Consider the following 13,612-nt stretch of genomic DNA (forward strand, 5'->3'; position numbering starts at 1 on the left):
TGATTAACTACAAAGTTAGGGTAGTTATTTAACATATAAATATTTATTTAACTATAATAGTTTTTTAGTACCTACTTGCTAAAGACAATATATCTATTCTTTAAAAACTTCTAAGAATGATAACGAATATCATCATCTTCCAACAATAAACAATTGAGTTTTGCTAAGAATTTTAAAAATAAAAAATAAAAATAAAAAGATAACAAAAGGCTTGTGTCATTGAATATCATCATTCTATCTTTTTAAGAATTTTTATCATTTAAAACTCAAAATACGTAAAGAAAATTTTTAGGATATTAAAATTTAGCAGGAATAATTTAGACATTACACAATAAAATATTTTAAGAAACCTAAATTTTCATTAGGGTTTAACTTAGATAATAACAATATGATATATTTGCTCTTTTCCAAAATATTAAGGGAAAAATTGCATGATTTTAAAGTTTAAGGAAGAATTGTAAATTACCCCAAATATAAAGGATGAAAAAAAATTTTCTCCTAAGTTTTTGTTTTTATTTTTGTGTGCAAAACTATGTGTTTTTACTTAAAATAGTGTGTAAAGAAAAAAAAAATATACAAAAAGGCAATCCAAAAAAATTGTATATGGAATAGTGAATTTTGTCTCAACAAAGTTAAGTAAACCAACTTGGTACTGTAGCTACTATTCAAAACTTAAAAAAAAAATATATATATATATATATATAAAAAAAAAAAAAAAAAAAAGAAAGAAGATAAAATGGCTCAACAAAATGGCACTGTAGATGTATAACGCAAAAACACTGGATGTACAATGATATATAAAAAAGAAAAAAAAAAGTACAAACGGTAGAATTAAAAAAAAAAAAAAATGTAGCTACTGTAACTGCAGTGCAGCTTGGTATTGTAGCTACTGTTCAAAACTTAAAAAAACAAAAACAAAAAAAGGACAAAGTGGCTAACCAAAATGGAACTATAAATGAACAGTGAAAAATGTTGTATGAACAGTGCAAAAATACTGTAGAAAAAAGAGCACAAATCGATGACTGAGAAAAAAAAATAAAAAAAGCGATGAATAGTACATATTGAACAAACCAAAGTACTGTAACTTTTACACATTCATCCAACAAGTGTTACAATATTTTCACAAAACATTTATTTTCAGTTGTAGTTGGTCGTAGTTTCATATTTTATTATTTTATTTTGACTTATAAGAAATTAATACCTCAATAATTGTGAAATTATTGTGAAATTTGTTGTGTCAATATAACAATATATATTCGGGTTCTTATAAATATTTAAAAGAAAAAAAGTACAAACGGAAGATTGAAAAAAAAAAAAAAAAAAAACAAACGCTGTAGCTAGTGTAGCTACAGTGCCACTTGAACAAACCAAAAGTATGGTAACTTTTACGCATTCACCTAGCAAGTGTCACAACATTTTCACAAAATATTTATTTTCAGTTATGGTTGATCACAGTTTCATATTTTATTATTTTATTTTGACAAATAAGAAATTGACACTTCAATAACTGTGAAAATATTGTAAAATTTGTTGTCACTATAACAATATATAATACCATTATTTTTAATGTTCAATTACGTTGATTGACTCATTAAAATAAAAGTGCGATCAAAATATACATGCATGATACACCTTGAAAAGTATTTAAAAAGTATAAATTTTTCTAAACAAGCCACCAAACTTGTAAATAATTTACTATTTTTTTTATATAGATTCCCAAATAATTTAATTTAATTATTTTATTTTTATAAAAAGGTTGAAAAAAAAAAAAAAAAAAAAAAAAAAAAAAAAAAAACTTAGACAAATGGGCCTGAATATGACAAATGAGTTGGTATGCAACAAGTGGATCTCACAATCACGTACCATTTTGAATCTTATCTTCTTCACAAGAAGATAATTTTTAATCACCAAAAATCCCCACTTTCTAGATTTTAAATTTTATCACCACAAAAAATACAGACAGAGAGAGACAAAGAGAGACAGAGAGTAATGGAAGAGTTGAGGTCAAGAAAAGCAAACTCAACACCTCTAACCCCACTAGGCTTCCTAGAAAGAGCAGCCACTGTGTACGGTGACTGTACTTCCGTCATCTACAACACCACCACCTACACGTGGTCACAGACCCACCGTCGATGTCTCCAACTAGCCTCATCGCTATCATCGCTCGGCATCAAGAGAGGCCAAGTGGTGTCTGTTATAGCCCCCAACATCCCCGCCATGTACGAGCTCCACTTCGCTGTGCCCATGTCCGGTGCTATCCTCAACAGCATCAACACGCGCCTCGACGCTCGTACGATCTCCGTACTCCTCCGCCACAGCGAATCAAAACTCGTCTTCGTTGACCACCTGGCTTCCTCTCTCATCCTCCAAGCTCTCTCTCTCTTCCCACCAAATACTCAACGCCCTCAACTCGTCCTCATCACCGATGATGATGATGATGATGATGATGGTGGTGGTGAAGCTCTCTCTTCCTCCACCGTTGATTTCTGCTGTACTTATGAGAGTTTGGTGGAGAAGGGTGACCCTGAATTCAAGTGGGACGAAGACCAATTATCGGAGTGGGATCCGATGATATTGAACTACACTTCGGGTACAACCTCTTCTCCGAAAGGTGTAGTTCACTGTCACAGAGGTATATTCTTCGTCACCGTTACTTCTATTGTAGATTGGGGCGTACCAAAGCAGCCTGTTTATTTGTGGACCCTACCTATGTTCCACGCTAATGGATGGAGCTTTCCGTGGGGAATGGCAGCAATGGGTGCGACCAATATTTGTCTTCGCAAATTCGATGGACCAATAATTTTTGATCTCATCAAAAAGCATGGTGTGACTCACATGTGCGGTGCACCTGTGGTGCTAAACATGTTAACAAACTCACCCAACAATGAAAAGCTTCAAAACCCAGTTCATATTCTCACAGCTGGAGCTCCACCACCAGCTGCTGTGCTGTTTAGGACCGAGTCCTTGGGTTTTGCGGTGAGTCATGGCTACGGGTTGACTGAAACGGCTGGACTCGTTGTTTCGTGTGCGTGGAAACGAAAGTGGAATCGTTTGCCAGCGAGTGAAAGAGCGAGGCTAAAGTCTAGACAAGGAGTGAATATCGTTGGGATGACTGAAGTGGATGTTGTGGATGCTGAGTCTGGAGTGAGTGTGAAACGGGATGGGTTAACACTCGGTGAAGTTGTACTCAGAGGTGGGGCAGTGATGCTTGGTTATTTCAAAGATCCAGAGGGTACCTCTAAATGTATGAAAGAGAATGGTTGGTTTTACACTGGCGATGTGGGAGTTATGCATCCAGATGGATATTTAGAGATCAAAGATAGATCCAAGGATGTGATCATAAGCGGTGGAGAGAATTTGAGCAGTGTGGAACTTGAGTCTGTGCTATATACACATCCAGCGATTAATGAAGCAGCTGTGGTGGCTCGGCCTGATGAGTATTGGGGTGAGACACCTTGTGCTTTTGTGAGCTTGAAGGAAAGGTTGACATCGAAGCCGAGTGAGAAGGAGATTATGGAGTTTTGTAGAGCTAAATTGCCGCACTATATGGTACCTAAGACGGTGGTGTTTAAGGATGAGCTGCCAAAGACTTCGACTGGGAAGATTCAGAAGTTTGTGCTCAGAGACATTGCCAAGGCCATGGGTTCCTCAAGGGTGAGTCGGATGTAGAGTTGAGTTGACTGGCCAGAGTTTAGTCAACAACTCGTGACGTGAAGTCGTGAACCCTGTTAGGACTTTTATTTTTTAGTAACACCGGGGTCAAATAAAGTGGCACAATTCACGCCTCAACTCGCATATATGTGATAAAAAAAATGTTTTTCTACCGTTTATAATTCATCATGTGTACGAGTCTCGGCACGGTGTCACACCACCGTTACTTTTTCTTTTTTCTTTTTTATTGGAATTTGAACTCTAAATGTATGCCAATAAGACAAGGCTTTGTCTTTGTCTTTGTCTTTGTCTTTGTCTTTTAGCTTTTACGCATACAGCTACCTGAAATTATAATAAATTAGTAATTGTTACAGAAAGCTACCTAACACTTTGCTTGTCTGGAGATCTTCGTGAATAATTTTTCGTATTTTCTCATGTTTGATTGAATAAAAAAAATAATTAAATGGAAACTATCTTTGAAAGAAGTATAACTTATTTTTAAAAATTATTTTTTATTAATATGTTTTAGAAAACAATTCACAGTAAGCTAAATAATGGAAATTTGTAATTATTTTTAAACTCATTTAAAGTTGTTACTAAACATAAGAAATTGATATAGTTTTATAGAAAAAACTTTTTAGAAAATAACTCATTTTTAAAAAAATATTATCACTGAAACAAATAGAGCGTATATAATAGTTTACTTTAATAACCATGTATATTTATTTGGTAAAGTTGATTAATTATCATTAATTCAAAAATTGCTTCTATTGTATAGTGCAATTTTTTTATTTTTGATAAACTAGACTAGCAGTGCCTGGTAATTTATTCATAATGAAAGAAAAGAGACTTCAGTGAACATCAAAACCAACTAAGGAGGCTATGTCCTCAGGTAATTCTTCTAACCAAACTTGGGTGCCTCTACAAGTTTTTGCTTTTTTGGCTAAAGCATCAGCCACAACATTACAAACTCGAGAAACATGAGTAAAACTAGTAAACTGAAAATCCAAAGCTAGCACGCAAATATCCTTGATGACATGCCCGAACGGTAAGACATCTGAATACCCCTCCTGTACTGCTTGAATGATTGTGGACGAGTCACCTTCAAAAATGACCTGTGAAGGGCTTATCTCCCTGGCAAACTGCACTGCTCTACGACACGCTAGTGCTTCCAATTGAACCACTGACTGAGCTAGGGGGACTGATGTGGTTAATGCACCGATAGCCTCCCCACACCAGTCCCTAATTACCATACCTAAGCCAGCCAAGTTTTCTGACTTAAACACCGCCGCATCGAAATTGGCCTTGTAAATGTAAGCATCAGGTGGGTGCCATTGCTAAAATTGCTGGATCGGAGGAGGCTCGGGATTTGCTTTGGTGGGTTCTTGAGCATTAAGGAACTCCTAGAGTAAGCTTCCTGCCAGTTGGGTGATCTTGTGCAGGGGCTGGGTGGACTGCCCCACTCTTGAAGCATTGCGATGATTCCACAGAAGCCATGCCACGGTGATGAAAATCTCCACCCTGTAATCTTCGTCGGTCTGCATAAAATGCTCCAACAAATCCTTGAAGTTGGAGACCTGTACATCGGTAGCTTGCTGGGTCCAGTTGAGAGAGCTCTACACCTCGGCAAGCTTCGAACAGGACCAAAGAGCATGGAGTTCATCTTCAGGCTGAGTCTCGCATACTTCGTATGTATTCAAAACAGAGATACGCCTGCGTTGAAGATTGACCATGGTTGGGAGGGAGCTGTTGCACGCTCGCCAAGCGAAGTGTTTTATTTTATTAGGAACTCTTAGCTGCCAAAGGTCTTTCTAGAACTTATTTTGTTGTACCAACGAAGAGGTACCTGCAAGGTTAGTTGAAGCATGGGAAACTAAAAGTTTATAAGCACTCTTAGTTGTGAAAGTACCAGAGGGAGTAAGGCCCCATATAATCCGATCAGGTGGAAGTCTGGTGCTCACTGGGATACCACAGATAGTGGCTGCTTCATGAGGCAAGAATAAGCGTTGGATTTCAGATGTATTCCACTCCCCTGTCTCAGCCTTGATGAGTGTATTCACTCTTGCACCCAGTTCAATAGTGGGTATAGGTGATACAACACATCTGTGTGTTTTGACCGGCAACCATTTGTCTTCTTTGATTCTTACAGAGCTCCCATTCCCTATCCTCCAAACCATCCCTTTTCGAATTACATCCCAAGCACTTAAAATGCTCTTCCATGCATAGGATCCAATGGTAGACTCCTTAGCTTCAAGTATCGAACAATCGGGAAAAAATCTAGCTTTAAAGACTCTATGGCACAAGGAATCCGAGTGATTTATCATACGCCAAACTTGTTTCGCCAACAAAGAATCATTGAATTTCTCAATGTCCTTAAAACCCATTCCTCTATTCCCCTTATCCTCACAAAGCTTTTCCCATTTCACCTAATGCACCTTTTTACTGTTACCATCATATCCCTACCAAAATTTCCTAATGAGTGTTTCCAATTCCTTAATCAACCCCCTAGGGAGTTTGAAACAACTCATTGTATATGTAGGGATGGCCTGAATGACAGATTTAATCAAAATTTCCCTACCAGCTTGAGAGAGGAGCTTCTCCTTCCACCCTTGTAGCTTTCTCCACACCCTTTCTTTAATGTAGGCAAAGCTTTGTTTCTTCGCTCTGCCTACCAATGCAAGTAGTCCTAAGTATTTCTCATATTGGCGAATAGCAGGCACACCTAGGATATTTTGAATCCGGGTTTGCATATCTGGCTGAGTGTTGGTACTGAAGAAAATGTTGGTCTTGTCCCTGTTTATTTTTTGCCCTAAACCTCTTTCATAGACCAAGAGTAAATCAAGAATATTTTGGCACTCCTCCTCCTTTGCTCGACAAAACAAGACACTGTCATCAGCAAAAAATAAATGGGAAACCCGAGGGCCATTCTTGCATATAGAAACACCTCTGATATCCCCATTTGCTTCTGCCTTTCTTAACAGCCCCTGTAATCCCATAGCACATAGCAAAAATAAGTAGGGCGATAATGGATCACCCTATCTGAGCCCTCTAGTTGGCTTAATGTTTCCCATCGGTTGGCCATTTAGCAAGACAGCATAGGAAACTGAAGTCAAACAAGACATAATGAGAGTCACCAATTTATCAGTAAAACCTAATTTCCTCATTATTTTCTCCAGAAAGACCCATTCTACCTGGTCGTATGCCTTACTCATATCAAGTTTTAGTGCTATAAAGCCCAATTTACCTTGGGTTTTTCTCTTAAGATAGTGCAGAGTTTCAAATGCAACCAACATATTGTCTGAAATTAATCTACCAGATAGGAAAGCACTTTGGGATTCAAAAACCAAATTTGACAAGATTTTTTTCAACCGATTAACTAGTACCTTTGAAATCGGCTTGTAAACCACATTGCAGAGACTGATAGGTCGAAAATCAGAGACTTTTTTTGGGTTCTTTATTTTTGGGATGAGAGATATGAAAGTGGGATTTAGGGACTCATGAACCACACCAGAATTTAAAGCATTTAAAACCATAGTAGTTACATCCTTACCAACTATGTGCCAATAAGTCTTATAAAAAATAGGAGACATACCATCAGGTCTTGGGGCGGTAAGAGGTGCCATTTGTTTAAGAGCTTGGTCCACTTCCTCAGCCTGAAAGTCACGGTCAAGGGCTACGCACATCTCAGCTGTCACTGCCGGTTCTATCCCATCCAGGATTGTATCAAAACTATCTGGTTGAGAAGTAGTAAACATATCCTGGAAATATTTCTCAACAATCTGACCCATCTCAGCCTCATCTTCCATCCACAAACCAGCCTCATTTTCTAACCCCGTAATGTAATTCCTCTTATTCATTTGACTAGCTCGGCAATGAAAATACCGAGTGTTTTCATCACCCTCCTTTAGCCAAACTGTTCTAGCCCGTTGCTTCCACATGCATTCCTCCCTCCTTTTCAACTTGTCAATGTCGCTTCTCAATTGGTACACACGGTTTGGGTTTGTAGTGTACCCACCTGATTCCTCTACAAATTGCAACTCCTTCAGTTTTTTTGTTAAGGTGTTTCGGACATGACCAAAGGTGGACCGATTCCACTTCTTCAATTTTTCTTGGCACATAAAGATTTTCTTGCAATTAATTAGGTGGATTAGTTAATAATCATCTTGAATTATATGAAAATTATCGTAATGATCATTATTGCCTTCAAGTTAATCAAGATCTAACATTTTAGGGGGTTTTTTAGGATCATCAAGATCTATTATTGCTTAAATTATAATTTTTTTTTTCTGCTTTTTGATAATGCAATTGGTCTTGAATGATTGATAGGATGCTTTTAAACCCATATTTAACAGCTGCATTGCAATTATTTTTAGTTATTTGAGTTATGAAATTATCTTTCATAGCAAACTTCTTCTTGTGTGTGTATAGCAATAAGTTCAAATAGTTACTTCTACAAGTTAATTTACAATTAAGTTATCGACATGTTTAATGTTGACGATGTTCTTTTATATGTTAGAAAGGAATTGATATTACTCTCTGATATAATACATAAGAACTATTGGACCAACCCATCGTGCAATCACTTGAAAAAATTTAATAATTCAAGGCTTCATTAAATTCATTGACATTGTACTTGAGTTATCTTTAAAATGACTAAGGACAAATTCAAGTGCACTTTTTGGTTCTTAGGAGATATAAGAGGTCAAGGGTCTGGCTTTCTAGTTCTTTGGATCTAAAGGAAAAAAGAAACATTTTTGTCAAGAGCAAGCACCACAAATGGTCTTAAAGGCTATCAGTGCATGTTGAAAAGTTTGGGATTTGATGGTGCCGCAGAAGTTTCAGTGGAAGTTTTCTCTCAGTTACTAAGCTGTCATGTTTGTAAATTAGGCTACTTATTGGGGGGGGGGGGGGGACCAAAGTTTAAATTAGGCTGGATACTGAAGATTCTTGTTGAATACTAAGAGTTACAAAACGCTATGTTTAGTTACTAAATTACTTGAGTGTTCCTTAAAACTTTGGGATACAATTTATATAATAGGCCTCAATAAATAAATCAATCATCACATATTTTGAAAAAAATTATAAGTTTCTTGTAACTTTGCAATGTGAACTAAACATTTCACTTACATCTCTTTTCCAACCACAAAATGTACCAATAATGAGAAGCACTATTTTGAAAAACTGCTTAATTGGGAAATAAATGTTCTTGTCAAAGGAGGAGCAAGGATTTATAAATTTTTTGCTTTTGCAAATCTGGAATGGAGCATATGGCTATTAGGAATTAATCTTATAGCTTTCATCAATCTAAAGGAAGATGTTATAAAAAGAAAATAAATAAATAAATAAGTTCTAGAACATTTTTTTTTAAAATTTTTTCGTGTATTACATGGGTTAGCGACTAATTAGACTTATTATCTGTTCATTCTTACTTTTTTTATTAAAATAAATTCCTTTCTTTTTATAGAGAATTTCAACCTATGGTGTTTGCTCTTGATAATAACTCTTTATTATCAGACCAAGTCACTAATCGGTTTTTGATGTAGGTGGGGATTGAACCCAAAATCTCTTATTCAACCATCAGAAATTTTACCAGTTAAGCCAACTGGGTTTAGAACCCAAAAATTACTTATTTTAGGTTATCGATAAATTCACATTTACTAACTTAGCAAGTTAACAGGTATGTAACTCATAGACCCAATCACAAAGAAATGGGATTCTAATATGTTGAATGGACTTTTCACCCCACAAGAAGTAGAGTTGATTTTAAGTATTCCATTGTGTCCAAATGCAGTGGAGGATACTGTTGTGTGGCCGTTCACTCCATTAGGAATTTATACAGTGAGATCGAGTACAAGGTTCCTCACAGCAGACCATGCACCAATCCCACAAGATGTGCCAGTACAGCCAGGTAATGAAGTGTGGAAATTAATCTGGAGTCTCAATGTGCAAAGCAAAGTCCGAAACTTCTTATGGAGGACCTGTCACAATGCTTTACCGGTGAAACAAAATCTGAGATGACGGCATAGTATAAATGAAGATGTCTGCGAACTGTGCAAACAATAGACCGAATCGGTTCTCCATGCACTCTGGGGTTGCGCACAGCTTACACAAGTGTGGGGTTCTTTACCTACCTTTTCATTCAGGCAGATGAGGGTGTTTTCATCCATTCAAGAAATGCTCCTGCACACGGACAAAGAAAAGAAAAAACCAGAACTGTTGGCATCAGTGATGTGGACTATTTGGCATCGCAGAAACCGGTCTCCAAAGGAATTTCCACTGGCACAGGTTGCACCAACAGCAACTCAAGCATTGGAAGTCTTTCAACAAGCTAACTTATATGCTGCCACACACTTTAGAGACCCTCATCGTTTGCGGGATCGATGGTCACCACCAGCGGAAGGAGAGATCAAAATTAATTTTGATGGAGCTCAATTTAGAGATATGGGCAAAGCAGGATTGGGTGTTGTTATCCGAAACAGCCGAGGACAAGCTCTGGCTTCTCTCTCGGAGCAAGCAAATCTTCCCTTCTCTCCAGACATAACAGAAGCTTTGGCAGCTGCTAGAGCTATTTCTTTTGCACGAGGGCTCGACTTCACTTCATTCATTTTAGAGGGAGACTCCACAAATATTATTAAAACACTAAAGTCTGAAGAGGCATCTCTATCCTCCTTTGGTCATATTCTCAGCTCAGCGAAATCCATGATGGCAGATGGCAATATTAGATTCTCTCATATGGGTCGAATGGGTAATATGGTAGCACATAAATTAGCTCAACATGCTAGACATGTTAGGGGTTTTTCGGTATGGACGGAGAATGTTCCTCCACACCTTTCTCATGTACTTTGTGCCGATCACGGCTGATTTGTTTTACCTTAATAAAGTTCAAGTTCTTGTTTCCCAAAAAAAAAAAAAAAAGGTTTGGACAATAATTTTTTCCATGCTTGACGTTTCCTACAAAGGATAGGATCCACACTTTTACAATTATAAGAGCATCAGTGCCCAGTGTTGTATATGGTATATGTTGCTATATTTTATCATCAAAGCATAAAAAGAGACCATTACCCGGCCTTGTAATTCTAAAAAATTTATAATTGTGTTACAATACCATCATAAATTTATTGGTACTGTAACAACGCTCTAAACATAAATAATATTTTTTATTATCTCTTTCTTCTTTCTCTCTTTCTATTTCTGAATTTTTTTCTCTCAACAACCAAGCCAAAGATCTCTTCTCTCTCTTTCAGACTCTCTTCGTCGCTCTCTCTCTCTCTGTGGTAGCCAACGGCAAGTTTGAGGAGGAAGGCGACAGCTTGGTGTCGGCGATCAAACTTGCCTCTCTCTCCTCTATCCCTCAAATCCTCACTTCTCTATTTGATCTTGTGGGTATTTGCTATATTTTTGGGTGTTTGTTGGTGGGTATTTAGTGGTGGCTGTTTTGGTTGTGGGTATTGGTGGTAATGGGTGTTTGATGGTGGTGGGTCTTGTGGTGGTGGTTGTGTAATGGTAGTGGGTATTTGCAATTTGGTGATGGTGGTGGATTGATGGGTTTATGCAAAATATTTTTTTTGGTTCTTTGATTTTTTTTCTTCTTCAGATTTTGGTTCTTTTTGGTTTGGTTATGTGGCTGTGTTTGTGCTATGTGTTTGTAGTTGTGATGTTCTATGTTAACAAAGAGAATAGAGTGTGAGAGAGATGGAGAAGAAGAGAGAAAAAAAGTCAAAAAGGAAGAGAGAGAAAAAAGAATAAATAAATAAATAGTGTTTTTTCATAGAAGCAATAAATAAATAGTGTTGGTTTTGATATGAAATATAAAAGATGAGATGTTAGGCATATTGTAAAATAATATGATTTAATAGATAAAGTATCTCAAATAAAATAGAGTATTTGTTAGAAACCAGATGCTAATACTTTATTACGATTCTTTTAAAATGTTCAATTACGTGATTGACTCAAAATAAAAGTGCGATCAAAATATTAATACCCCTTGAAAAGATTTTAAAAAGTTTAGTATAACTATAAATTGCTCTAAACAATCCACCTAGCATGTAAATTATATGCTTTTTTTTTTTTTTTTAATATGGATTTCCAAAGAATTTGTGTGCCAATCTGGCAATGCCCTACCTGATCACTTTAATTTTATTTAGGCGAAAATATCATTTTGGTCCCTACATTTTGAGGACACAGCCAATTTGGTCCCTACATTAATTTTGGTATCAATCAATTTGGTCATTGCTATATATTTTAAAATTATGGTAAAATTTGTCCCTACCATTAACTCATGAATGGAAAATACCTACATGGCAAACAGTTTGTACAATTGGCATATATAATATTAAAAAATTGGATGAAATCCTTATGTGTCTAAGTTTTACTGGCCACGTCAGCCCTTAGGTGGCAAAAAAAGACATATCATCTATAAAAATAATTTTCTTTTGGCAAAAATGCACTTGCCTATTTTTGTTTTGGTCCATAACTTGATTTCGCACCTACCTCAATCCCTGAAAATGAAAAATCATGTCCACTTTGGTCCCTGCTGTCAACCCACTAACAGAAAATTCATATGTGGTAGAAGGAATGCACTGTTTGCATAGTAAACGTTGTCATGGCTAATAAAATTATTTATTTCACTTTTTTTTTAAATGCCATGTCAGCATTTAAGTTAATAAAAAAAAGCCAGTCAAAAAATTAAAAAAAAAAACATCAATCTAATTAAAATAAATCATTTAATTAAAAAAAAAGTTTGAAGATAAAAAGCCATGCATAATAAGGCCATTAACAAAAACTCTAGCATAAAAAAAAAAAAAAAAAAAAAAAAAAAAAAAAAAAAAAAAAAAAAAAAAAAAAAAAAAAAAAAAAAACCATTACCAAAATCTTGGTTCCCACATCCAAAGATCCAAATGGTCTGATCGATCTTCGTTTTCTTGGATCAAGATCTCTCTTTTTGGGCTTTCTTTTTGGGATCTAGGTTTAGAGAAAGAGATAGGTTGAGATTGGTGGTAGTGGTTGTGAAGTGGTGGTCGGCCTAGTGGTGGGTAGGGGGTTGGATTGTTGGTTAGGTTTGTTGTTGGCGTGGGTTGTGGTGGCTTTTATGTGTCCATTAGTGACTGATTGGTGGCAGTTGTGGTGATTGGTGGTCTGATCTGTTCATGTGGGTTTTGGATTACAGGGTTGGTTGGTTGGTTGGTTGGTTTGATCAGGGATCGTTGGTTGGGTTTGGTTTTTGGTGTGGGTTTCAGATTGTAGGGTTTTCTTTGTGTTTCAATGTCTTGGTTTGTTGGGTTCAATTGGCTTGAGGTGGGTTTGCTAGGTTTGAGTTGCAGGGTCTTCCAATAATGTTCTCTCTCTAAACTTGACTTTGTCTCTTGATTGTTTAGTCGATGGTGGTGGTGGGTTTGATTGTTTAGTCGATTGTTTATTCAAACTCCTCTACCAAACGAGCCCTGGGGTTTTTGAGATTTATGATTTTATTTTTTAGCTGAATTTTTTGGGTTTTTTGTGTGTTTGTTTCCCAATAAAATTCTTGGGTTTGCTGGTTTGTTTGCTTGGGAAGAACATAAAGTTCATGTTTTGAAAAGAAGAAATGAATGTTCTTACGAAGAAAAAAAATGTAGAAAAATAATTAATTTAATTAGATTAATGTTTTAATTTTTTTTTGAATTTTCTGACCTGTTTTTTTTTATATATTAATTTAAATACTAATGTGGCATTTAAAAATGCCAAATATTTTTTTAGATAATATTTTAATGGTCATGTTAGCAAGCAGGATACTCTGTCTGCCACGTATGATTTTTTTGTTAGTGGGTTAACGGCAGGGACCAAAATGGACATGATTTTTTGATTTCAAGGACAAAGGTAGGCATAAAATCAAGTTAGGGACTAAAACAAAAATATGCCCAAAATATAGGGACCAAAAGTACATTTTCGCCTTTTCTTTTCTTTACCATTTTTTTTGGGTTCTGTA

The 13,612-nt window shown here is 36.1% G+C and overlaps 1 protein-coding gene across 1 annotated transcript; it reads left to right on the forward strand.

Annotated features, from left to right (window-relative positions):
• The first annotated feature begins 1,916 nt into the window (after window positions 1-1,916).
• On the forward strand, window positions 1,917-3,958 carry LOC126714025 (2-methylpropanoate--CoA ligase CCL4-like). Its single transcript, XM_050414015.1, has one exon. The coding sequence runs from the start codon at window positions 1,990-1,992 to the stop codon at window positions 3,667-3,669; it is 1,680 nt and encodes a 559-aa protein (XP_050269972.1). The 5' UTR covers window positions 1,917-1,989; the 3' UTR covers window positions 3,670-3,958.
• Window positions 3,959-13,612: the final 9,654 nt, after the last annotated feature.

This window comes from Quercus robur, chromosome 2, assembly GCF_932294415.1.
Source record: "Quercus robur chromosome 2, dhQueRobu3.1, whole genome shotgun sequence".
Lineage (NCBI taxonomy): Eukaryota > Viridiplantae > Streptophyta > Magnoliopsida > Fagales > Fagaceae > Quercus > Quercus robur.